The following is a 27094-nucleotide window of genomic DNA, read 5'->3' on the forward strand; positions in this document are numbered from 1 at the left end:
TTGTATTTTAATAAATAGTTCGTGTTCTATTATTAAAATCATAAATGTAACGCTATTCGAGTCAGGAACGTCTTAAGTGAGCAGTTATTTCATTAAATGATCCTATATCTTGGCTTCTAGATCCCTTGACCTTTGACCCTTGGATTTCTTCGTGTAGAGTTACTATGAATATGCAAATAGACGTCATTTTGCAAATCTGTGTAATTATGTAACAAGAATTCTTAAAAAAAAAACACACACACAGTTGGTGATTTGCACACATCTGAAGTTGCAATGCGTTTATTCGTTTTTTATGTGTTACTTATTAATGTTAATGTTAAACTGTTTTTTCTACTCCCACGAATCCGAGCCACGAGCCAATCGGATGTTTTCGGAGATATTTCCCACGCTTTGAATTTTGACGTTTGTCAAGTCAGTGAATGTATTCGAGTTGTTCTACGAAAAGATACTCAAAAACTAACGGTCGTAGAAAAAGTATAGTATGCAACACGTTCGGTAAACTTTTTAACTCACTGGTTTATAAAACACTCGCTCCGCTCGTGTCAAATAAACTCGTGGGTCAAATGCCGTTTGCCGCACTTGTTGCATAATATACTATTGTGCACGTGTGAGATATCACCGAAATTGTACACTCTTTCCAAAAATCGAAAAATTCAATGTGACAGCTATAAGAAAATTGAAATTTAAGACGGGTTGCGAGATCACAAAAGACGATTTAGGCATGTCATACACGCCTATATTCCTCGTTTTAACACAATTTCTGAATAATGTCACATTTTGACAGCTGTTAGTTTAACCGCGTTTGGTTTACTGGTGTGACCGTTAGATTTTTTTTGAGACATAGCCAATTGTATTAATACGTCTCTAACTATAAACAACTAGTGCGGTATGGGCTTCATTGCAGTGCCGAGTGGGAAATATTGTAACCACACCAGTATCGTGGTAGGCCTTACTGCATATTTCAGTTTTATTATTAATTTTTATATAAAATCGTAAGATATGGTTTCCATAGTGCACGTAATATAAACCGTCACTTCTATCAAAAACAAGAAGTTTTACATAACAACATTACATCACTACACATATCATTAGACACTAGTGCGATAATTGACTAAAATGCATTACATAATAAACTCAAATGTACATAAACTCGGTTAAAAATAAAATTAAAAAAAATTTTTTTTGATAAGTTATATCTCGGAAAATATTACGATTTCGATTTTTTGTTACATGACCACGTTGAGTCTTTCCTGCAAGTTTCCGAACTCGATTTCCGAAATAAAATAAATCGCTCAATCAAATGAAAAAAAAAACAATGAATCTATAGCCATTGACCTATGTATGTATTTACACATGGCTGCAAATGATGCTCGTGTATGTAAAACACACCAAAAACTATCAATAAACCCAATAATACATTTTTGCATCAACATTTTACTTCTTACTACAAGCGGCCTCGTTTTTCACTTTCTAACTACTTTTTGAACAACCCTTGTGAAAGAGACTTGTATATGATTCTAATGAGCATTTAAAATTAGAGCGTTCTTGCAAAGTCGTCCAAACGCGTACGTATATTTTTTCAAATCGATTTTTGTCGCCCGCGCGCCGCCATTCCGTTTCAAAGAAAATGGCGTTTTCCGGACGCATTAACGCATTAAAGCCGATCATTTTTCCGCACGGCTTGACCGGCGTCGGTTCATTAGTTCCGGTTCGCGTTGCGTGCGGTTTTACATTGCGTTGTTCCACTTTCCCGGAGTTTACGATTCAACCTTGATATTTCCAGTACGCCCCTGTAAAATATTACGCGTTATTTTCGCAGTCTGGTATAAAAATAACGCAACGTGGCATTTTTTTAGGTATTTTATTTTATATATACATGATACTAATACTGAACATCGAAAAGAAAAAAACCTCCAATACAAACTTCTTCTCATAATTTTAAGTAACTTTTGTTAACATTTCATCATGCCTATCTCTTTCTATTACTTAAAAAAAACACCGCTTCATGAGCTTTTTCATCTTTTTGTGAAAGTGAGCTGGCTATTCCAAAATTTTACAGGGGTCACTCAATACATGTCTTTGAGTGAATCAAAAATTGATCATTTTACGATGAATATATAAACAAAATTAAAATATCAAGATTTGAAGCTTTTTCGCGCTATAGCCTACTTAGGAAAATAATTTGTGACACATAATGTGAAATAATTTGAAGAAAAAATAACCATTTCGTTTTTCAGATCTTCCAATATTTTTTGGTCACTTAAAATCATAAAATATTTCGGAGGCTGGGTTACGCCGTCCATTGCTGGAAATGCTTGTTGAGAAATTTTTCAACATAGAATCTCTTTCTTTCTCTTTTATTTTTATTCCGCGATTTCAAAAATACGATTTTTTCTTTTTTTGAAGAATACCTACACAATTTTTAGCTCAACCCACCTTTTATAACGCTATTTGGTCACGTCAGGGTCACCATTTTTGAATTTTTCCCCTTGAGATTTCTCTATTTAAAAATGCAGTCGGGCTTCCTTCAATTTTTTGCATTGCAAAATTAAAGGTTGAAACGAATAGTCTTCATCACGGATCAGGTACCTCAGATAAGAGATTTTTTATGGAATTTTAGGAAATGGAAAAGTAGGCGTATTTCCCTAAAATGTTAAAAAAATTCTTTAAAAAACACAGGGACATTTTTAAAATTTGATTTAAAATTTCGATCACAATGTGGATCTTTATCAAGAATCTAAAATATATGCTAATATTAAATAAATTAAGCATTTTATATAAAAATATTTATTTATTTATTTATTTAGTGAGTGATATTTTGAAAAAAGTGTATGTTTATTATTACATTTAGAAAAAAATTACAAAAATTAAATTTTAATATAATTTTTTCAAACGTTTTGTTGATGATTGTCAAATCATGTTAATAACGATCTTAATACTTTTAATAATTTTCATTCCAAATTACAATTTGCTATTTCAGTTTGAAAAAAATAAAAAAATAAATGTCTTTGACTTAACTTCGATAAGAAATCTTAATAATAATAACAACATAACAAAAGTTTGCTGTAAAACTAACATCACCAGAATATAATGCAGAAATTTCATCATAAATTTTTACCAGTAATAGCGATTTACAATAATATTTTTATTCATTCATCTCGCACCCCCTGTATAATAGGCAAGCACAATAAATCAGAAAATTGTAGCTATCGACCCAGTTTCCGGTACTGTTTAAACCAAATTATCCCATCTTTCGACGTTTTTTATTTACGGAAATGCATTTACCCATTTGCATTTAACATTTTTTGAAAAAACAATACTCTTATACAGCCTATAGAACTGTTTGAACCAATTAGCCATATTTTTTACAAATTTAATTTACGGCAAATAATTTGCTCTGGCAAAGAACAATTTTCAGATTAGATTTTTGTGTATAATATAATTGTAAAGCCCTGTATATAATCGAAAAAATGGCTGAAATAAAAGTTATATTATCGGGTCTTCCGCGTCTCTTGGTTAAAGAATTTTGCCGATAGGGCTAATAGTTTTGGAGAAAATAATTTTTTTTTCTCTAAACCAAAAAAAAAAATTCAAATATTTTTAAAAAATACTTCGCTATATTCGATAGCGCCCTGTTTCATCAGTTTAAATATAAGTGTGGACTTCTTGCAACTGAAAATTTGGGGCACCTATTACGTTTTTAATATTGCGCGGAATATCGTGAACACCCTGTACAATAGGTGAAAACCTTAAATACGTTTTAGCTGTCTGTATGAACTATATCATCATGTAAAAGAATTTTTAAATACTTCCGACCCTCCACCCCCCAACCCCCCCAATTTCAATAGGTTCCGTCTCGGAACCAGGTTTCATATGTGTGCTAAATTTGAAGTCTATAGCTTAAAATTTCTGACAGTTATCGTGTTTCATACATAGCTGTGTCCAAAAAACAGTAGAAAATCGAAAAAAAAGAAAATGTCCAATCGCCGCCATTTTTAAGTATTCGACTATAAAAAAATTAAAAACGTTTTTTTTTTCGATGCTGATTCCAGCCATTTTTCGAAAGTAACAAGTTTGCTTTCGAAAAATCGTCACAGGGCGGGGCAAGTCCGTAGCGCGTAGCGCGAAGCTGCTTTTTATTATAACAGGAAAGAGCTTCGTGGTTTCGCACTGCTTTTCTATCGTGCTACTGCGGACCACTATGGAACTTTCGCAAAATCGATGTAATTTAATTGTGCATGCCCCCTGTATAAAATGTCCTTCGCATCTCGTCGAACTTCAAAGTTACAGCAAACATCGCTAAATATTAAAATTTGCACAAATAATAGCGTTGTCGAATGGTATTTTTTGAAATATCTCGCGCCCTGTATAATTGACGAAACTTGAAACTCTCTCACTACACGGTTTACGATACTGTTCAAATAAATTTATCACATCTTTAACGGTTTTTCATTTATCGCTAATAATTTACCGACAAAAACGGAAATGTTTAGGATATTTTAGATTTTTTGCCCAGAAACGACACACCCTGTATATGATTGTTCGAAGTAGAGGTTATAGCCCCCGATTTTCCACGCGTCCTGGTTCAAGAATTTTTTGAAAATGGTAAATGGTTTTCGAGGAAATAAGTTTTTTTCTGAAACCATGTATTGCGTCGTAATAATCAATGACGTCACCGCGTTTTGACGGCCTCCGAAATAACGATTTCAATATGGATTTCTTCAAATATCCCGAGCAGCGTACGCGATAGAAGGAAACCCCAAAACAAAAATTGTAGTTCTTGATGCGATAATTTACTCTGCAAAAGAACAATCTTCTAGGCCTTTTAGATTTTTTCCTATAATTTGAAAACCGTGTATATAATCGAAAAAATGTTATTGCACTACACCTTCTGCGTCTGCCGGTTAAAGTATTTTGCCAATCGAATGAACGATTATGGAGGAAAACATATTTTTCTGGAAGCTAAAATTATCAGAAAAAAATTTCAAATATTAAAAAAAAATACTTGTTAAAATTTGATTCAGCTCAATTTCTGCAGTTTAAATGTGGACACGGACTTTTACTTCTCTGCTAAATTTGAAGTTGATATCTGCAAATTTAGGACACTTAGTACGTTTCTCATTTAGCACGGAATATCGGGAACACCCTGTACAATAGGTGAAACTCTTAAATACAACAGTTTTTGCTATCTATATGGGCTATATCGCAATATAAAATAATGTGAGATCTGAATCATAGTCTTTCAGTTAAAACCAATTTTCAATAATAAGGGGACCTATTTTACAGTTTTTTTAAGTTTGCGGCGCATCCTGTTTATTTTTGAAAAATTGTCACGAATAAAAGTTCTGCTTCTTCTGGTCCAAGAATTTTTTTTTGATTGCGTAAACAGTTTTTGAAAAATGATGTTTTTTGTGGACCCTTACACGGGCGATTTTTTATTTTTTTAGAATACGACCCCCCACCTCCCCCATTTTCAATAGGTTCCGTCATGGGGCAAAGCTGCATATATCTGCCAAATGTATAGATTGAGGGCGAGAAATCGTGATTTTCATTTGGATTTTTTCAAAAACCTCGAACAGCGTATGTGATAGACGAAAACCCTAAATACAAAAAATGTAGCTCTCGATGTGGCCTATAACACTGTTTAAACCAATTAGCCATATAATTGATAAACTCTGTATATAATTGAAAAAATGCCTGTAATAAAAGTTATAGTACATAGTACTGGATCTTCGGCGTTTGCTGTTAGTAGTCTTGGAGAAAACATATATTTTTTGGAAACCAAAATAGTAAAAAAAAAATCAAATTTTAAGAGCTTAAATGTGGGTCCGCACTTCTACTTCTCGTTCGACGTTTTTTAATATTGTACGAAATATCGCGAACACCCTGCACAATAGGTAACAGCAGCTGTAGTTTGGCATAAAACAAATTGACTTCTGAATCACAGTCTTCTAGTTATAGCAAACTTTCATTAATAGAGAAACCCAATTTACAGTTTTCTTGCGAATTCTGGCCACACGCTGTACATTGCTAAAAATTGTCAATAATGGGGGTTTATAGCAGTGTGTCTCGCGGATTTTTTGGTCTAGAACTTTTTTGAATGGAACAAACGATTTTTTTCTTAGACTCATGCGAACGCGGTTTTTAAATTTTGAAAAATACTTCCTGACCTACCCAGCCCTCCCAATTTCAGTTTAGTTCCGTCACAGAAAATTGATAGTTTCAAATTTCGGACAGTAATCGTGTTTCATAACGATGTTCAAAAAACAGTCGAAAATCGAAGGAAATACATAAACGGCGGCGTCAGGTCGGGGCCATTTTATATAGGCTTATATATCTCGTAGCAAATTTCAGTACGCCAGCTCAAACCGCTCGGAAGTTATTCGCATTTTTATGGAGAGTCGTTTGGGAACAGAGAACGGACATTAAAAAAAATTTTTTTTTTCGATCCCGATCCTTTGTATACCAATGGAGGTCCCCTAGGACCTCCCGTTGCCGAGATACGAGCCAAACCAGTATTCACTTCGAAACGGCACTTTCCACCGTTTTCATCAAACGAAGGACCACCCAACCCAGTCGCTCCCCCTTTCGCCCGTCTCGGAAATCCCCAATTCCTCCCATAACGGATAGCATGGCCTTAGACAATACCGTTCCTATTTAATCCTAGTTCGAATCATCAGCCTCGCCGCGCTCCATTTCACCTCGTCCGTCTACCTGGCCCGCAACGCTTTGTCTTGACGAACGTCCCTGCGTATAGCCTCCCCCGGGGGTGGCGTGCGCTTCCTGCCTCCTTCCCGGAGTTTGTGACGCCGCGTCAGTAGTCATTTCTACGGTCCGGGCCGGAACCTCGCAGCAGTGCCGCACTGGGCGCTGCGTTCGTCGGGTCATCTCGTCGAAAGCATCGACGTCGCGCGACCTGGTGCACCGCTCGCATTTTCATATAAATAAACAAAATAAATCTATAGTAACTAATAACGTAAACGGAATCGATATACCGGAAACTGTTCGGTGACGGGCCCGGGATTTTATCAAGGCAGAGCTTCCGCACGTCGCGACGCGTCCCCCAGGAGGCGGTTAACCGCGGTCGTCGCGTTAAAATGTAACCCGGTGCCGTAGGTTTGTTCTCCAGCGTCTGGGTTTTGTGGCTAAACGGCTTTCTTTCGAAAAGTTCGATTTATCCCGCGATAAGTGGCCCGGGAATCTCGCACGGATTTTTGCTTTTTCATATTAAATTTGAATAATAAATCCGTTTTAGCAACAAAAAAAGTATGTATGAACACGTTGTTCCCCATAAGATACGCTTTATCGTCTTGAACGGTATTTGAGTAACAGTTCTGCTAATTTTTGTGACCGAAATACCGCATTCAATGCTGTGTAAAAGGAGCCCTGGAAAAGATAAATGAAATTTGAACCACAACAACCTTCGCTTATACAGTATGGGGGAGGGTTTTTATTTATATTTTGATATTCACTTACAGAGTTTATTTAAAGGGTTTAGTATTTTTTTTAATAAAAGTTGTATAGTTTTTTTCTCATCATCATCATCTGAACGTAGCAATTGTTCAAATCGTTCAAATCGTTCAAATACAGGGTGTGTTATAATATAAGTTCAATAATTAAGGCAGCGATTTTTGGATCCATTTTAAAATATTTATTTTTTTAAATATATGTAACATCTGTAATCTGTAATATCTTTGTACCACAATTTTTTACAAATACTGCCGGTAAGTTCTCTTAAAATAAAAGTCATTCTTACAATCACCAATAATTTCTAAAAAAATTTAATTTCTTGGTTGTTTGGTGGTGGTTTTTTTTATTCGATGCACGGTTTTTGCTTAAAAAAAACTTCTTCTCTGCACGATCATAACAATGGCGTTAACATTACAGCATGCAAATAAGTAGGTTTCTATTTTTAAGTGAAAACCGTACGAAATGAGTGGAAATGTCATTCTTCTTAACAAATAATATTTTGGTTAATTAGGTCGCCACGGCACTGGTTAAATCGAGAACTTCCTTTGTAAAAAATTAAATATCTATCTAAAACAAAAAAAAATAGAGGAGTGTTTTTTTTTTACTTTTACAGTTTTAATGAAATGACACATCATCATAACAACAAGATAAATAATTCTTATTTAAATTTGTTTTATTCATTTAAGTTTCACTTTTTTTAATGGAACTTATTTGTCCGATTCCGATTCCGATTATCCAGGAAAACGAAAAAAAAAGCAAATTATTTTATCTTTTTGATTTTCCGATTAACCCAAATTGTAAATGAATATTGTTTTTGGAAATTATAATTAGTGAAAACGTATAATGTTTTATTTTACAAGGCACCAGTAAATATTTTTGAATAATAAAACTAAGTTATTTCCCAAACCGCTAAACCAAATATCGACCAGCTGCATATTTTTTAAATTATAAAAATATTCAATTTTAATAAATAAACTCTGTGGGTGGGTCTCAAAATATGAACGAAAATCCTGTACAGAAGCGTCGCTACAGGAAGTGCCATTTATTTTGCCTCCAAAAAAGATATTGATAATGTGATAAAAGCAGTAATAAAATTTTGCAAATTACATAGGGTTTTGTTCGACGTTAATACAATAGGGATATATTTTAAACACTTTGCAATATCCTTATGGATTTCGATTTTTCATAAAAATTACGGTAACTTTGCATAAAATAGAATAGGGACTATTCTCTCACATGACAAATTACAATAGTTTTTAAGCAATAATTTCGAACAAAATTAGACAATTTTTATTTGCGTTTGGTTGCCCTTCTTTAAATCTGGGTATTCTTTAAATAAAATTTTATTTCAATATTTTTTCTACAAGAAAGTTACCACCGCTAAAATTCTGCCATTGAAAAGGGAAATAAATTAAATATAATATGGCAGAATTTTAGCGGTGGTAACTTTCTTATAGGAAAAATATTGAAATAAAATTTTATTTAAAGAATGTGTATATGTACATAATTTATTTATTTTGAATTTAATATTTTTTAGTATTCTTGTCATGTGGACCAAAAAAACTATAATTATTTCAAAATACTGTTTCTCTCAAACATTTTCAGATCTGTGTTTGACTCGTTGATTGATTTTAAAGGTACTGTTGTCACAAAGTCTTTGCATATCCTGTGAATTCAGGAACTTGCAAGTCCTATGTGTCTAAAGATTTGCCCGTGTATAATTAATTATGTTTATTGTACATATGTGGTACTTAATCCAAGTTGTTTTTAATTTTAACAAACAAATTATTAGGATGTAAGCTCATTTTCACGTTTAGATCATTTTCAACATGGTTGAGAGTTGTAACAAAATTTATTAATTAATTTTGTTGTATTTCGAAAACTAAACATTTATGACCATTTGTTTTGTTAATTTCAAAAGTTTTTCCACTAGTATTTATAAACGCCTTGCCACTACAATTTGAAACTTGCGAACTCTGTGTGAAAAGTCCCGAAGTCACTCATTAAACTTTAAATAAAGTTTCGGCTTCCCGCTTTCGTGGCACCGAATAAAGCAAATTAGCCAATTAAAACCAGCGCATTTCTATAATTGAAGAAAAAGAAAGAAGACCGCTTCCTCACTTACTTGTTCGGTTATTGTGGGCGAGGACATTTAAAAAACTTCTCGTTTCCCTCTAAAACATTTTACCTCGTTTCTGTGAAGAATTTCACCTTATTTCGTGGCAAAGTTGAGGTTAAGCATCCCGGACGACTGCTACGTCGTTTCCCGTGGCGGTTATCGACAACGCGGCAAATTTTCCGCTTCAAAGGTTTTTTCAGCGGCGTTCACTTTGTATAGTGCGTCCACTTCCTTTTCACGTGTCGCTTTGTCTTTGGAACAGAGCAAAAGCAATTTGTTTTCGCCAGGCGCCGATGCGGACGTTGATTTTAATATTCCAAAAGCTGAAAATGTAACTATAAGTCAAAGCGGCTTCCACGATTTATTTTGGTGCAAGCGAAAACTTAGCAATGGTATTCGGTCGTTGGTCGTAGACAAATGGTTTTGGCTAATTGAAGCCAACAAAGTTGCCCGGTCCAGTCCCATTCTCTCAATGTAAAAGGACATAGTGCGGGGTTAACCCATATTATCCCAGACATAAAAGAAATACAAAAATACTTTATTGCTCTGAAATCATTTATTTTGTTGCGCTTAAGAATACATTATTTGTGTCAAAAAAAAAACTCGAAACATACAAAAAAATACTGGTACGTAAACGAACCACTGGGAAAAAACATTTAATAATGTTTTGGGGCACGTAAGATGTAACATATAATTTATACATAAATATACAAAAGAAGGTTCAAATTCGACAGAAAACAACTAAAAGTTAATTGTTTTCCAAATAGAACCCGATTTAATACTAAAAAACGCATAATATTTTATGGTGCGTGAGCGCACCACTGGGAACACCCGCTTTCATTTTTGGTGATATTTTACAAAGCATGAAATATGTAAAGGCACATTACGCTTATTACAAATGTAAATTGTGTGACTGTGGCAGATTCTATATCTCCTTCGGGCTTTATTAGCATGAATAATCACGAGGTGACCTTGATTATCATAACGCACTTCATTTATGGCAGGTGTAAGATTTCTTTAAAATCTACCTGGGAAATCGTTTGTTCGTTGACAATATTATACAATTTCCATGCATTTACTACTAAACTATCCAGTGAGTTAAAAAAATAAAGGCCACCACCATTTTTGTCCAAATACCTGGCGCCTGTAATTAGCAATTCCGTTGACATGTAAATCTACATCTGGGGTATATTTACATATTTCCGTTCTTTTCTATTATATCGTTTTACATTTTGGACAGGATCTACACTAGAAACATTACTTGCCACAGTTACAACTGAATGGTACCAAAGGACAATAGATATTTTTTATTCAGATTCATATGCTGAAAGATATGAATGATTTACAATTTTCCATTGGACATTTATTTGTTCAATTTTCCCTGATAGTACCGGTGGCAAAATAACCATTAGTTTTTAAATGTACAAATAGAGTGATGAAAAAAAATTGACAAAAAAAAATTTCTACAACAGAAAGAAGACCAAGGTCAGAATGAGGTTTATTTTGAGCACCACTATATGGAAGTGAATAAAATAGGTACCCATCAGGATGAACAAAGGCACCAAAGCTTGAAGCCAAAACGAACTGGCTTATCCCTTATATGCCAAATGTGCCAAACTGAAGATTTTTGTTATTTATTACATCAAAGAAGGGCCTAACTTTTGATAATTTATCATTTTTATCCAACAGATTATTGTCAGATAAGTGCAAGTTTTGCTTTATCAATTGGAATCTATCGCCGCTCATAGATTTGAATCAGATCAATTCCTTTGTCTTTATGAGTAGAGCAATAATGCTAAATATGTGGTAATGGATGATAACCCGCCAACAATAAAATAACTACAAGATTTAAAAGTTCATTTTTTGACAACGAGAATACATGGCGATTATTGTCTTGCATATTTTACCGAAAATTTTAAAATCAAATCAATCACTTCGCCATCAAAAAACATAAAAAATATTTCATGCGGGGTTTTTCCAGAAAGCATATTTTTTAGTTCCTCACATGATCTAAAATCATCGGATATAGGTGTGTGAGTGTACTCAATCTGACCTTTCTTCCATTTGACAGTAGAAGCAAGGCTGTCGTTTGCAGAAAGCATACGTCGATTAATTTTAATTTATTTTTATGTATTTAAAGGTTCCCGGGCCCTACAAAATTAAATTATCACTTTTTTATTCTCATTTTATTTTTTGTAAAAATGATAATTTCATGTTTTACATTCAGTCACTCTATTAAGCGTGTCCGTTGCCAATGAAAAACATTAAAAATCAAAATTCTATTTGATACAACTTCTCTATACATTTTTCATTATCCACGCAGCAACACGACAAACATTTTTATGATATTCAGATGTGTTCAGTTTTACTTTTGCCAGCGTTCAAAAATAATGTCTCGTTGCATTTTTGCGAAATAATTACCGTTATTACGACCTTTTTTGAATCCGAGCCAACGGATGTCGAATATCGTAAAGTACGCTCAAAAATATTTGCTCGCATTTTTGTGGCGGTTTTTAAAACGGGTGCTTCGGTCTCTTCTTTGCCATATAAATTGGGTGCCTAATTCATGGTACTGGTATTAGTTCTGGCGGATGCGCAGGGAAAGTAAATTAAAAAAAAACAAAGTAGGATATATATCAACGAGTGCTTCAAGAATTTGCATTTTTTAGTTTTGGCTGGTTTGACAGTAACTTTACTAAATTATCCAAGATTCAGGGCAGAATTTAATTTTAATATAGTATAACAACAATTTTGCTATTGTTCATTATTATTATTATTTGGTTTATGTGATTCTGTTTTCTGCCAATTAACTTTGTTTTTTTTGTGGAATGTGTTTCTTTGGGTTTTGTTTGTATATAGCACTCTTTGTAGAATTCCCAACAATTTTCAAAAACCCATTTCAAAATTTTTTTTAGGTCTATCTGTCATCTATTTTCTTTTTTTTCTCTTTTCCTTATTATTTTTATTATTTCACTATTAGCACAGGAAAAAAAAATGTTCGTTAGGTGGAAATTTCAAAAGCTTGGGGTTTTATTTTGAATGGAGAATTTGTTCCCGGATGCAAGACTCAGGTTTTCGGTTACTTTTTTTATTTCGTCATTTTTATTATTTGTTTTATGCGATTCTGTTTTCTGCCAATTGACTTTATTTTTTCATAGATTATATATTTTTGGGTTTTGTTTTTATGAAGCACTCTTTGGAGGATGATCATTCCCAACAATTTTAATAAAACACACTTCTCAATTATTTTTTTAGCTCTCTCTGTCATATATTTTCTTTTCTTTTTTTCTTTTCTTTATTATTTTTATTATTTCACCATTGGTACATGAGAAAAAATGTTGGTTAGGTGGAAAATTCAGAAATGTGAGATTGCTTCCTCTGGAGAATTTGTTCTCAGAGGTAAGAGATTTTTTTTTATTTTACTTATACTTAGATTTAATTAAATTTGCTTAGCGAGTGGGCTAGTGAATTTTTGTTGAATGCTACCATATTTTGACGGCCACTAATAAAATCCATCTCATAAAATAGGTGTCGCCGTTTGGACAGCGCGGACATAATCGTACCAATAGTCTTTCAAAAACCCGCTCTGTGATCACAAGCTTTTGTATAACCGCGTTGGTGCTTAAAGTACTCTAGTCGTTAATTAGAAATATAACCAAAAACCGGAAGCTTTAACCAAACCAAGTTTATCTAATACTATTATCGCGTCGAGTTAAAATGGCGTCGGGCAGCGGTTTGACAGCGGCCAAGACCCAAAAGGCCAAACGTAAAATCTCGTTGCCGTGGTTCAAGCAGCAGGGGTCGATGTCTCAGAAACACCCGGGACTGACCAGGCAGCACACTATCGACACGCCCAGTTCCTTCCACGCCAGGTTGCTGAGAAGACAGCCCAGCCAGAACACGATGGTTAATATTTTAGATAATTGTTTGCTTTAGCGATTTTTTTATTGTTAAATTTCCAGAACTTCCAAACGTTCACGCTTTTAACAGCACAAATTTTTTGGAATTCCCTGGCTATAATTTTAGCATGAGTCCCGGGATGATTCCCATTTATTTATTGTCCCGCGCAAAGTGTCCGCTTTCGAGCTGCATTTCCAGGTAAAACGGAAACCGGTTGTGTGATATATTTCATATCCTGTTATAAAATTCCATGATTCTCTGAATAGGAACTCGCAGCCGGAATTAATAATACATATACGGTCCGATGCCGGTTGAAAAGCGCTGACAAATTTTATATCGACTCTATTTTGAAACCCGGTTTTCGGGAATTGCTCTCGCAAAAAAAAGAGCCGGCATAACTTTCAATACGTATTTAAAAGAGCATGTGATCGAACACAAGATAAACCATTTACGCAAATTGAAGAAGTGGTCCGCTGGTGGTAAATAAGTATTTATATTTATTTTTTACTAGAAATGATTGATAAATCATAAAAATTTTCGTCAATCACAACGCACGTATTTACTCTCCGGAAGCAACGTTGTTTCTACTATATATAAGGAGTGTAGGATACAAATTTGCAGTATTGATGGCATTTGTAGTTTACATATTTTTTTTAATTTAAAATAATAAAGCAACGAACGAAAGTCAATATTTTCTTTATCTTCCTTTTTCCAATTTCTTCCATATTTCCTCTTCTTCTTCTTTCAGCTTTTGTATTACTTCTGTATCTTCTTTTTTTTCAAGTCCACACGCTTCTTGAGTACATTATGTTCAATATTTTCCTTGTAGGAAAAGAAGAATTTGAAAGAAACACCAAATGACAGTGTTTACAACAGACTGCCTCTACTAAGCATATGTATTGACCTATTGATGATGAGAGTACATGGCAGCAAATCAGATGAAATAGAAATTTTCTGATTGCGCCAGGATCATCGCATTCTTCAAAATAATTAAAGTTTCGTATGAAGAACTGAAGAAGATATAAATAAACAAGTCTGATAAGACTTGGTTGCTATAATTCGAAAATATGCATTATGGAAGCACAAAGTGTGGCATTGGGGGTGCTGAGTTAACGTGCATTCTATGCACCCTCGTCAAGCGTAGATATACTACACGCCCTGAAAAAGTTTACAGCATTCTAAATGTAGCAAGACCGTTGCATAATTAAAATCTCACCGACAGAAAATGCAATAAATAAACTAATATATAATGAAGAAGATTCGCCATATAAGAAGAAAACTTAGTTGAGCTGCTGCTATTTGACAACTGGGAAGTATTGACAAGACTGTCATACTCATGCGGGTAGTGACGGCACCGAGATGGATGACAGAATTGTGTGTGCTCACGAGAGAACTGAAAAAAATGGCTCGGGAGGCAGTTATCTTTGAATTGGGAAAGTATACCGCTGGACTTGATAGTCAAGAGTTTTTATGACCGGACCCTCTAAGTCTCAGCACCAAAGGTGGCCCCCTCAGTACCAGTATCGCGCTAGTAGGAATCCTAACAGGACGCTGCCATCTAATAATACACCTTCATTTCATGGGGGTGGGATTTGTGAAAAGTGCACATATTGACTGTATTTAGAAGATAAGGAAACTAATTCATCTCCCAACCATCTGCGCACCACTTGATCCAAGCTATAGTAGGGGCTTATTTAATGGGTCTCGAGGAATTATCCGCACTCATGGGAGGAGCTAAGGAAGGGAGCGAAGATATAGCTGTCATAATGGATCGGAAGGTTTGAATGCAGCGTCCTGACTGTCGAAAAGGGACAGACAGACAGTATATAAATACTAATTGATATTTTGGCCTTTGACTGAAATTCGAGCTTATGAAAATCTCGTTCCTTATTTTTTGCCATTAAAGATTTTAGTTTTGCGCGTGCTTAAGTTTAAATTAAGTTTCTCTCAGGCGAACGATGATAGCTTGCTTATTGCTCGGGATTAAATTGAAGTTTCCCGGCTCGATTGGGCCCGGTCGTATTTGCCGCCGATAACCAATGTTATCGTTAATTACTTTGCAACGCGATGCGAGAGGAAATTCCATACCGTCGCTAATTGAAAACGTGTACCGTGTCACTTTCGAAATGAATACCTGGACGTCGGCCCGCTCGACGTACCCCTTTGGGTTTTGGTGTTTGCCAAAGGAAGTCGATAACTCTCTTAATGGATTAGGACGTTATCGAATTACCCAATTATCGTTTTTTTTTTTCGTTCTTGCCCTACAGATGAACGATTGCCGCTTGCGCACCAATAATACGTCCGACGGCCATTCGTGTGATATTAACGCGTGTCCTAGTTAGCTGATCAAAAAGTAGTAGACCGGGACCGCCCTATAGCGCATTCGTCCCAAGAAACAGGACAACACGTCCCTTTCTCTTTAGTGCAATCATGTTTATAAATTATGGCCACTCAGTATTGCTCAAAAAGTCTGTAATCACTCCTTTTTCCACCTAAGAAACTGGAGCTTTCGGAGGGGTGGTGAACACTTATGGCTCCGTTCCATGGGCTATCTTTTTGACTCGGCACCATAATGAAGTAACTGAAACTAAATAATTAAAACTAACTAAATACTTCTGTGAAGTATTAAAATACAAGGCCGAGATATAACTTTAAAAAATCCTCCCTTCTTTGCTCCCCACCAACAGCTAGTTCATAGGTCAGGAAGTTTAAAATCTGTTGTCCCATAATTCATGGCCCAGTATGAACTTCTGGCGTTGGTTAACTTTTCCTACATGTGATAACTACTCTGTTCCCACATTTGTTTAAATAGTTGATGATAATGTTTGGTTAGTTGGAAAAACGATAAATTATGCATTATGGTTTGAATTTTTGTGGCATCAGTTGAATTGATTTAGAACCATAGCAAACATCATAAACCCGTAACCAAATATATGCATTGAAAAAAAAAGAGAATAAAGAAAATTATTCCAAATAGCAGCACAGAACTTTTGACGTTTCCACGTCTTATCCACTCTCCTTAACTTTTCGAATGTTTTTCCTTCGAACTTTTCAAATCGCTTTGGCACCCATTAAGATCGATTGTCGCCATATTCTTTTCCTTGCGTCCTATGCTTGGGCGATTGAACGAAGAAAATGATTTTTTATTTTTTCCTAGTTGTATTCGTCCTGAGTGTCCAATGCTGGCACAGTTTGCTATTATTAATTTATTTGTTTACTTTTTCTGCTGTATCGGGCCTTGACCTCAATCATTTCTGTTTTATTTTTCCGTTGAATAGGTTTTTTCGACCACGCCTGTGTTTTAAATTGGCAGAAAACCTCCGTACTCGTGACAGTGTTCACTGAAGCTGACTTTTTAAAGTGGGATCCACTGATCAGTGCATAATTGGGTATTTTAGAGTAGGAACTAGAAAACAACTCTTTTTATGTTACAACAGAATTTTAAAAGGAAACTGCCATTCCCAAAAGAGTGTTGCTACCGCTTCAGTGTTACTGGGTTTCTGTTTTATATAGAAGATAATATTTTTAACGAAAAAATATTTTAATAGTTCATCTATAGCTCTAAAACAGTAACCATCGATGGGCTTTTCTCGCCAATATTTTGCCTATGTCTTTTATTTTCTAAAAATAAATATCGTAGAGAAACCAAAACGGAGCCTTTATATATCCGACATTTCCATACTATATTTTACTATATGGATTGAGGCCGATGTAAAATGTATTCGGTTTTCTGAATGTGATTTAAACATGTCATGACGAAAACAAATAAATTCCATCAAAAATCAAAAGATTCTTTTAGGTCAATAAATATGGTAACCAGATATTTGTTTTGGTTGATTGCGCCAGAGATGTATAAGGTTGTTCGGAAAGTCATTTCGTTTTTTCCCGTCAGAGGACTTAATTACGTTTTTTCGAAACCAACTTCACACTTAAGCCGCATAACCATTATATGTCTTGAGAGCTGATATTGCAAGGCTTGTGTGTGAAAAAGTTCTATTAATTCTACGCAGTAGTTTTTGGTTGGTGCCCTTTTAAATATGGAGAGCAATAAGCAGCATTTTCGTCATATTTTACTTTTTTACTTTAGAAAAGGTAAAAATGCTGTCCAAGCGAGAAAAAAATTGACGGATGTGTATGGAGAAGGCATGTTAACAGTACGCCAGTGCCAGAACTGGTTTGCAAAATTTCGATCCGGCAATTTTGATGTCGAAGATGCACCACGGTCTGGAAGGCCGGTCGAAGCTGACAAAGATGCGATAAAGGCATTAGTTGATGCAAATCGGCGAATAACCACACGAGAGATCGGTGAGAGATTAAATTTGTCGAATTCGACTGTTTATGGCCATTTGAAAGGCATGGGCTTAACCTCGAAGCTCGATGTGTGGGTGCCCCATGTCCTTACGGAGCGAAATTTGTGTCGTCGCGTTGACGTGTGTGATTCGCTCCTCAAACGTCAAGAAAATGATCCATTTTTGAAGCGGATTATTACTGGGAACGAAAAATGGGTTGTATACAACAATGTTAAACGCAAGAGGTCATGGAGCGGAAAAGATGAACCGGCTCAAAGCGTGTCAAAAGTCAACATTCACCAAAAAAAGGTGATGCTCTCCGTTTGGTGGGATGTCAAAGGAATCGTTTTTTTTGAGCTTTTGCCGGGCAATACAACGATTAATTCAGAAGTCTATTGTCATCAACTGGACAAATTGAATGATACACTTAAAGAGAAGAGGACCGAATTAATCAACAGGAAGGGTGTAGTGTTCCGCCAGGATAATGCGAGACCTCACACAAGTTTGATCACTCGCCAAAAACTTTTACAGCTTGAATGGGACGTACTGCAACATCCACCATATTCTCCAGATCTGGCGCCTTCCGACTACTATTTGTTCCAGTCCCTGCAAAATTTTTTGGATGGCAAAACCTTTACCTCAAATGAAGATGTCAAAAACCACCTGAACCAGTTTTTTTGCCAGCAAGGACCAAAACTTTTATGAGAGGGGAATTATGTTACTGCCAGAAAGATGGCAAAATTTGTTGGACCAGAATGGCCAATATATAATTTAATAAAATATCTATTCATTATACGAAAACTGTCTTTCATGTTCCCCAAAAAGAAACGAAATGACTTTCCGAACAACCCAATATGTTCGATAAAGTCTATTAGTGAAATTAGAAATTTTTTAACCTTTGGAATGTGACGGGAAGGAAGGCAAAACCGTTCGAACTCGTCCCTCCGTATTATACCGACACCGACAATGGTAATTAATGGATTATTAGGCGTTCTCTTGCCTCGCCAAGACGGATCAGAAGCGGACGCCAGACGCGAGGGGAGAGATATACATCCAACGGGATAATAATTTATTTATGTATGCCTGGATCGGGCACAAAGGCGGAGCGTTTGTGTACTAAGCTTATACGTGATAGGTATTTGTAATTAACGCTATCCGGTGTTCAATTAATTATATAGAGCGCGCATCAAAAGGTCAACAAATACGTTCGAACACGCGCGAGCAAACTTGAGTACTTAATGCACCCTCTCCATGCGATAAACCGTGTTGCCGTGATGTACGTTATCTCGCCAGGCACCGTTTTTCTTTTAGATTATCAAAAACATGCTTGTGTTAACATGATTCTTTGAGTTTGACGTGAACGCGTTGTAGGTGAACCTTCGATTGTTGCGTACTGGACGTATAGTAGGGTTGTGAAGCAAACTACCCAAAATCTGGGCAAAGAGAGTTGACATCAATTATTTACAAAACTAGAAGCTTTAATAGAGACGAAGAATGCTAACTTCCATAATAAAGGTATTAACAGAGCTGGTGCATAGGTGCAAATACTAGAATGGTGACAAAGAGAAACGAATTCATATAAAATGCGACGCGAACCTACTGGTCGGACTGAGTGTTGTTTTGGTAGGTGTTCATCATGCTTCGAAGCCTGTGAACACTAAAGTCCTAATACAAAACTGGAAAATTTGTTACCTGATTGAGAGACAAGGACATTTAAATTTAATAGTTCAAGCGAAAGTGCAATTTCTAGGTCAGAAATTTGACATAATAGTTTGGACGCAGTAGTGTCTGGTTGTCGAGGACGCTAGTCTGATGGTTTCCTACCAGAAGCGGAGGGCTGGTTCCAACGACTGCCATTATCTTTTGATACCGGCTTTCAAAGAAAACTAAAGAGCTTTGTTGCGTTTATTGACTTATCAGCATCGTATAACACCGTCTGGACGGAAGGAACGATGTATAAAATGCCTATGAAAAAGTCCTTATAAATTTACATCTAGACTAATAAAAAACCTGCTTAACGACAGAGTCTTTGAGGTGATATAGATATCAGAAACTAGCAATCCCAGGAAGCTGCAGCAGATATGTCCAACACAACATTAACAAAGTTTGGCTACGCCGACGATTGAGCCTTAGCCGCTCAAACTAAATCAATAGAAGAAGCCGTAGAGAAAAAATGGAGACTCCAGCCTAATGCTTCAAAAACAGAAGTAACCTGCTTCCATTTAAACAACAAAATGGCCGACAGAAAAAGAATCACAAAAAAATCCAAAATACTTGGGTGTCACTCTTGACAGGACATTTACCTATAATTGCATACCTGACACTGACACAGAAATAACACAAGAGGAGTATCAGCATCCACACTTAGATTGTCAGCCCTGGGCTTTGTTTATTCAGCAACGGAGTACTGCGCCCCGGCATGGCTCGTTGGCGTAATCAAATCCACCTCAACTCAATGGCCACCAGTATTGAGCGACATAACACCTACGCCGAAATCTATTGACAAAAGAATACAGGAAAATACTTAACAATAGAGAACTCCCCATATAAAAGAAGCCAACAAAAACCGACTACAGTCTAGAATACACCACCAACACATACCGAAAAAATTGCCATAGATACTGAGTTTGATTGGATTAGATTGGATTCACGAATGGTCGGGAGGTCAGCTGAACTACAACTTGCCCGGCATAACAATGGATTTAATCTACCGCGCAAAACCTTGTATAATGTGTATATTGAATTGCACTAGGACCCGATGCGGTAGATGCGCATACTTTCTGATCTGGTTGGGGACACACACTTCCAGAATATTTGTCAGAAGAAATTACCAAGGAGTTTTCACTATATAGTTCCTTATTACGTCTCGGCACCAAACCGCAAATGGATAACTTTGTCGGATGCCGTGCGATTCACTATATCTACGTAGTCAATATTTTATTATATTTTACGATCGTTTGCGAGCACCTCTCGAGTAATTTTGAAGTTTATAAATAAACCGGTACCGTTTTCATTCAAAACAATGATCCGCTTATTTTCAGAATCCGTACGTTTTCTATTTTCGCGCGAACCGCCACTATTTTGTCATGCGACTCTCATTTAATATCTCAAACGGAAAAATTGAATCCGTTTTACTCCTACGCACGTGCGTATATTTTCCAGAGTCTATTACGACTTTTTGTTTTCGTTTCCATTCATGACCCGCGACGTCAGTCCATTAACCAATCATTTTAATACTTGGAACTGGTTTACGACGTATTTACACTCTTGCTATACGTAAATTGGGCATCTTCATTCTGCTTCTTAAAGCTTCACCTCCTAGCGGAGGGTTCATTCATGCCTATGGAAATCAATCTTGTTAAATAATATGCTATGACCATTTCGGTGGCCATATTATTGTCGCAGTTCTCACTTATTAAGCAGTTCCATTGTAACTTTGCGAGGACTAAGTATTCCATATCTATTATTTTTTAAGGTGACAAGAATGTCTGCCGTTCAAGTTCAAAAGTTGGTTTATGTTTTGCTAACTCTATAACAGGTCGCAATTTCATCAAAATACATGCCATAAATTTGAGTATTTCCGTTTCGTTAAGAAACATCCATTCTGTTTTTTTTTCTTCATCTGATTTAAATCCTTGATGCTATTATCCTTTCACTCCAGATACCAAATGACATTTGTCATTTGGTAGCATCATTATCTTCACGGTTGGGACAAGAAATCTATCTCAAGCATTTTAGAGAAATATTTGTAAAGATATTCTTTAATGAGAACAATGCATATAAATGTGTTATTGTTTTCGTTTTCATTCATTTCTGGCGACGGCTGTCCATTACAAATCATTTTAATGCCCAGATTACGACGTATCTTCGCGCTTGATACAACGGATACGTTAATGGCGACCGTAATGGAAAAATGGAGTAATAAAGCTTCGCCGTAAAGAGGCGATATTATTTGGTTTTAGCGGATAAAAGCCAGTTATGATGTCCTGGGCCAGACAATAAAAATTCCCCCTCGAACTTTTTTATTACATTTACATTTAATATGGAGCTACAGTTCTGAGAATTTAGACGATCGTATTTTTAAAATTTGTCTGACTGTTGCTTGTTAGAAGTTTTCCGGTGGTTTTCGCACTTTCTTGACACGGAAAATCTAGATAGACAACAACATTTTTTTTTAAAATAAATAATCCCATGAAGGTGAAGGAATTTGGACATTGTGTTTCTACTAAAAGTTCAATCACCTAACTGTGGTTATACGAATCAATCTCTTAGACTTCTTCATGTAATTTTACCCCTAGTTCTGGAGCAGCTTGTACAAGGTTACGCAGAAGCATAAAATTTTTCATTTTTAAGATGATTTTGTTTTAATTGAGTCTAAATGATTCAATATTAGTGCATTTTTCAGAGCCTTATTTTAATATTAGCCAAGTGTAGCCCTTGTCCCTCTCTTGAAAGTTGAATATCAACTTTCAGTTTCTACATAGTGCGAGGTATTTTAGCTTACACTTAATACTTAAGGCGTGCAAAGGTATTTGGTGTAGTTCTCTTAAAGAGAGAAAGCTACTATTCGTCAAGAACTCACAAGAAAGACAGATGAAACTATTTTGAGAGTGTGCGACCACGAAGAAAAGCCAACATTATTTTCCGACATTGTAAAATGCATTACTCTTTCTCTTTTTGAATACTCCACATCTTTCTAAGGTTTGTGACTGGCAGCCCGGAAATTCTTCAACATTCGAATGTAGCACAATTTTAAGTTATGGTATGCTAAGGCCTAGGTTGTCTACATGAATGCTTAAGAAATAATTTCTAATAATTTTTCAGCATCAATGATCTATGGTCTAAGTTTTTACGTCCTTTATTACGGTAAAAATTGCTGTTTCCTTTGATGATTCATAAATCATGAAAATTTTCTTAATTGATGACATAAAATTCGTATATAGGATAAGAGTTTGCAGTGTAGACGTCAACATTTTCTTTGTTTTCCTTCTATTCATTAGAGCTCTCCTTTAATTCTCTTTGGACGTGTCTTTCGTAATTTCCAGTTCTCTGTCTCTTTCTTTCAGTCCTTGCATTGCTCCTGTTTATTTTCTTTTTTTTAGTTTCTCACTCTTTTGGCACATTATACAATTTTCTCTTCCTCTTCCACTATCCTCTAATTTACTTTTATTCATTTTTTCCTACCAAAGTTTTCTTGCTTCTCAACGTCTTTGTCTCTTTCACTCCATTAAGTAGTTTTAAGTATTTGCACAATTTTTTACTTATTATTGCTTATTATTATTCTTGTCGATTTTATCATTTCACGCAATCCAATGTACTGAAGTTCAAAAACTATCTTTTACGAGTCGGACCGGGCCCGCTTTTTTGCATCCGTATGAATAATAATATTAATTTTAATACGCAACAGTTTACATTTGATTAAAACTTCGATAAATAAACTGTGGCAATGTGAGTAATGTGCCGAAGCAATTTTACGGCTACAAATGTTTGGGCCCCGTCTGTGTGTGTGTGTGTTTTAAATTCCTTTCCCGTTTAAACAACCGGAAAATTTCGATTAGTTCTGGAACAGCGTTCTAGTGACTAGAGTAGGTGCCCCCCGACTAAGTTCTATCTGTTAATTTGCAGGCGGGGGTTTTGGAGATGACGTGGGTGATGACTGACTTCACGGCGACGAATCCTTCGGAGTTGAGCGTCAGCAAGGGGCAGCAAGTGGAAGTTGTCGAGGTGTGCTCCTCCAAGCCCGATTACTGCCTCGTGAGGATGCCTACGCGGGGCAGCGATCAGGAGGCGGTACCAGAAGGTCTCGTGCCGCTCGTCGTTTTGAAGCAACCGCCCCCGCATCGGGGCTCGCCCTCGAGGAGGCCGCCCCAAGCGTTGGATCACGACCTCGGTGAGTTTTTCAACAGATTCCTTCCTACAATTGATTAATTCCGCTGTAGATAGATAGATAGTACTTTATCCCAAAAATTGTTACCCAAGTTATAGTTGTCTAAGCTGTATGGCTCAAGTTCAATTCAGAATTTTTTAATTTCCCGCTTAAACGCATTTCTATTATTAATTCGTCTAGTTTATCGAACAGTTCTACACACATATACTTGGGATTCTTTTGAATGATTTGCAAGCGATGCAAGGGATAGGTGTGATATTATTTCGTATTGTAACTTTCTGTATTTAATCGTTTCTGTGAAGGACCGTAAGGCATTCAAATATGTATAGAGCGTATACTGGCAAAATTCCCATTTGTTTAAACACATTTCGGGACATTTCTATATTCCATTTTTTCTAATTAATCTGATTACCCTTTTCGGACTTATAAAAAAGTCTTCTTGAGTGGTGGTAGTATTTTTCCCCAAAAGATTATTCCCTATTTCATTCCAGGTTAGCAAAGTTTAATTTAATTGTTAATTGAGTTGTATGAAAAGACCAGTCCAGATGTCCATTGAGAATAAGCCCAAAAATTTTCCGACATGCACAGGTGTTTATTGTCTACGCTGGGGTTGCGTATTGTTTCTATATTACACCGTTTGGTTCTGAAGAATATGGCATTTATTTTGTCTGTGTTTGGAATTAATTTGTTATCCAGGAACCATATAATAATTTTACTAATGAACGATTCGGATTCATGTAGGAGCTTATACAGACACTTGTAACCAATTCGTGTCATTAGCTAAATTTATTATCATTTGTCTGGAACGTTCTTTAACCGTGTATATGTCATTGATGAATATGACAAACATAATGGGGCCTAAACTACGCTGTGGTCATTATGGCAAATTTTTAAGTTTTCACCCTGTTCATTTTTGTAGACTTTAATGATTTGAGCACGTTGGCTAGATATTCATTTTAGCGCCGAACCTCTTACGTCATGTCTCTCTAATATTGAACTAAGATGGCTTTTACTTGATTATTTATTCTGCTAAATGGATTTTCATTTAGCAGAATAAATAAGAACTAAAAGTTCAGATTTTCACGAAATTATATATTTTTACATGATAATTGTTGATAATATTGATAATATTGGTAATCTTATCTAATCTCAAATAAATGTATTAAAATATAAATTTATAAAAATAATAATAATAATATAAAGGTCTTCCTTGAATAGGTTATTTAATAACAAAAATCAAATACTTGCATACGCTTTAGTTTTAGTTTAGATGAAATATTTTTTGATACTTTCGGTACTGTAAATTATGAATATTAGGAGTATCGGTATATCCTTGTACAAAATTGCCACAAGAACATTTTTTCCGTCGATTGTGCGAATTTCATTTTCATTTAAAATCAATCAAATCACTAAAAATTTAAAATATTTGAAGACGGCAATACTTCGTGGCAGGAATAATGTACATTTCTGTAGCATATTACCAAAGCTAGATAAGGGCCATGGATGGTACATTCGCGATGTTTCTTTTTTGGACGAGCTTTATGATAAAAACCAGAACTCTATCTTCTTTTTCAAGCTATACAGATTGTGAATAAATATATTTTTTTAATTTTTATTTTTATATTTTGTTTTTTTTTTCCTTTTCTACGATATATTTCCAACGTGACTTCATGAGAAATTACATTTAACTATTCGTCTATAGTTCAAGTCACACTGAAAATACAGTGTAGGTATCATAGGCAGTGGATTTTAACAGTTCAAAAGTTCATACCTGTGTGTTATGCAGATAGATAAAATGATTTTAAATATATATAATTAAACATATTTTGATTTTTGATTTTGTTTGTAAAATAGGTAATAAAAGCTGAATAGTAGCGGCGTTTAAGAACAGGAATATTGGATTACTTTAATGAGGTATTACAGACTGATATAAGCAAGTCCCCCAAAATGGCTTATAGTAACCCCAAAATATGAAATTTGTCTTTCATTTTATATTCCATTTCTTACCATTAATCTGGAGTTCAAGAAATGCAAACAAGTTCAAGTGCTCCATGCACGTGCGAAAATTTGAGTGATTTTTAATATCGTTTGCTGTTTGATGAATTATGAAAAGTTGAGTTTAAATGCAGCTGGGAGTGATGCTTCAAAACTGTGTTAGTGAAAAAACAATTTTTAACGTAAAAAAAATCGGGGAAATCAGTAAAATTCTTTCAATTATACATATGACGAAGATTTTAAGAGTCTATTCAGATAAATTGTTCAGAATTTTTTTTTTGAAAAACATTCCAGCTACTTGCAATTGCAATTTATAGAATTATCCTTTATTATTGTGATTCTTTATGTACATAAAAATTACGTAAAGTAATAATGTTAAAATGAAATTCGGACTCGATTGTGAAAAAAAAAGGCTGCCAAAGTCAGTTAACTACCACTTTTGATTTACAAAGTGAAAAAGGCAACATGTGGTTAGAATTTTGTTAAAACATCTACTAATAATACCCTTTATTTGTAAAAAAAGAATCCAACTAAATGCATACAAACTCTATTTCTAAAAGGAGAGTAGAGTGCTTGCGAGCAGACGAGAAATATTATTTTCAGTATATTATTAACAATAATAATAATATTTAAAGGTATCTTTTTCTTGTTATCCAATATAAGTGATTCATTAGACATCAGTACGACATCTATTCTTGCGCTTCGGATCCTTTGTTATTTGAGAAAACTGTAAAAGTTATTCTTACTTTTTATATTTCTCTTCTAATATCTGAGGACCCATTTGACCTGTGAACACGATTTGTTTTTAGTCTTAAAAAGCAGCCTTCTTTCGTATTGATATTTTTCTTTTTAAATATAACTTTAGAAAATGTGCGGGCAAATTTTCGGTAATCAAAAAACATTTGATTTTTGGGAATGTCACTGTGAAGGAAATGTAGACAAAACAGTGATTGATACGTGCTGAGGAAAAAGCAACATTGAAAGGCGATAAGTAAGGCTTCGAAATGTAGGTGACCTAGCATAAAGAGTGAAGAAAAATCGACTTGAAAAAATGTTTTAACACATTTGGCTTTGTTTTCCAAGGCTTCTTAGAAAAAATGGGAGTCTTATGAAATATTTGAATATACGTGAAATGTGCCTTATTTAGCATCCATATAAATAAGTTTGTAGATTGTTTTAATTATAATTTACTCGTCAGCGATATGCTAGTTGTTGATCAAATGATCCCTTTTTTTAGCAGGTTTCATCTTAAATTGTTCGTTGCATACGAAAAAGGCACAATTTTACGCATAATTTGCTCCATTAGTCGAGGCTCTTTGTCGCGGCCAACGTATAATTCGAATTATTAGGAAACGACGATGCAAATGTCATCGGTAAATTGTTTTCCCAGCCGCGCAGGGGAGCTGAGGCCAACAATTCCCGCATTTCTATTGT

At 35.2% G+C, this 27094-nt stretch overlaps 1 protein-coding gene across 5 annotated transcripts in view; it reads left to right on the top strand.

Moving 5' to 3' along the window:
- Window positions 1–27094, top strand: part of LOC132707240 (triple functional domain protein) — a 322048-nt gene that overhangs the window by 205267 nt on the left and 89687 nt on the right. For all 5 annotated transcript variants that reach the window (XM_060679012.1, XM_060679011.1, XM_060679013.1 and 2 more), the window contains one exon: window positions 23404–23668. In XM_060679012.1, the coding sequence (XP_060534995.1) occupies window positions 23404–23668 (265 nt within the window). The remainder of the gene's footprint in view (window positions 1–23403; window positions 23669–27094) is intronic.

Source organism: Cylas formicarius, unplaced genomic scaffold (assembly GCF_029955315.1).
Source record: "Cylas formicarius isolate icCylForm1 unplaced genomic scaffold, icCylForm1.1 PGA_scaffold_9__14_contigs__length_23061073, whole genome shotgun sequence".
NCBI lineage: Eukaryota > Metazoa > Arthropoda > Insecta > Coleoptera > Brentidae > Cylas > Cylas formicarius.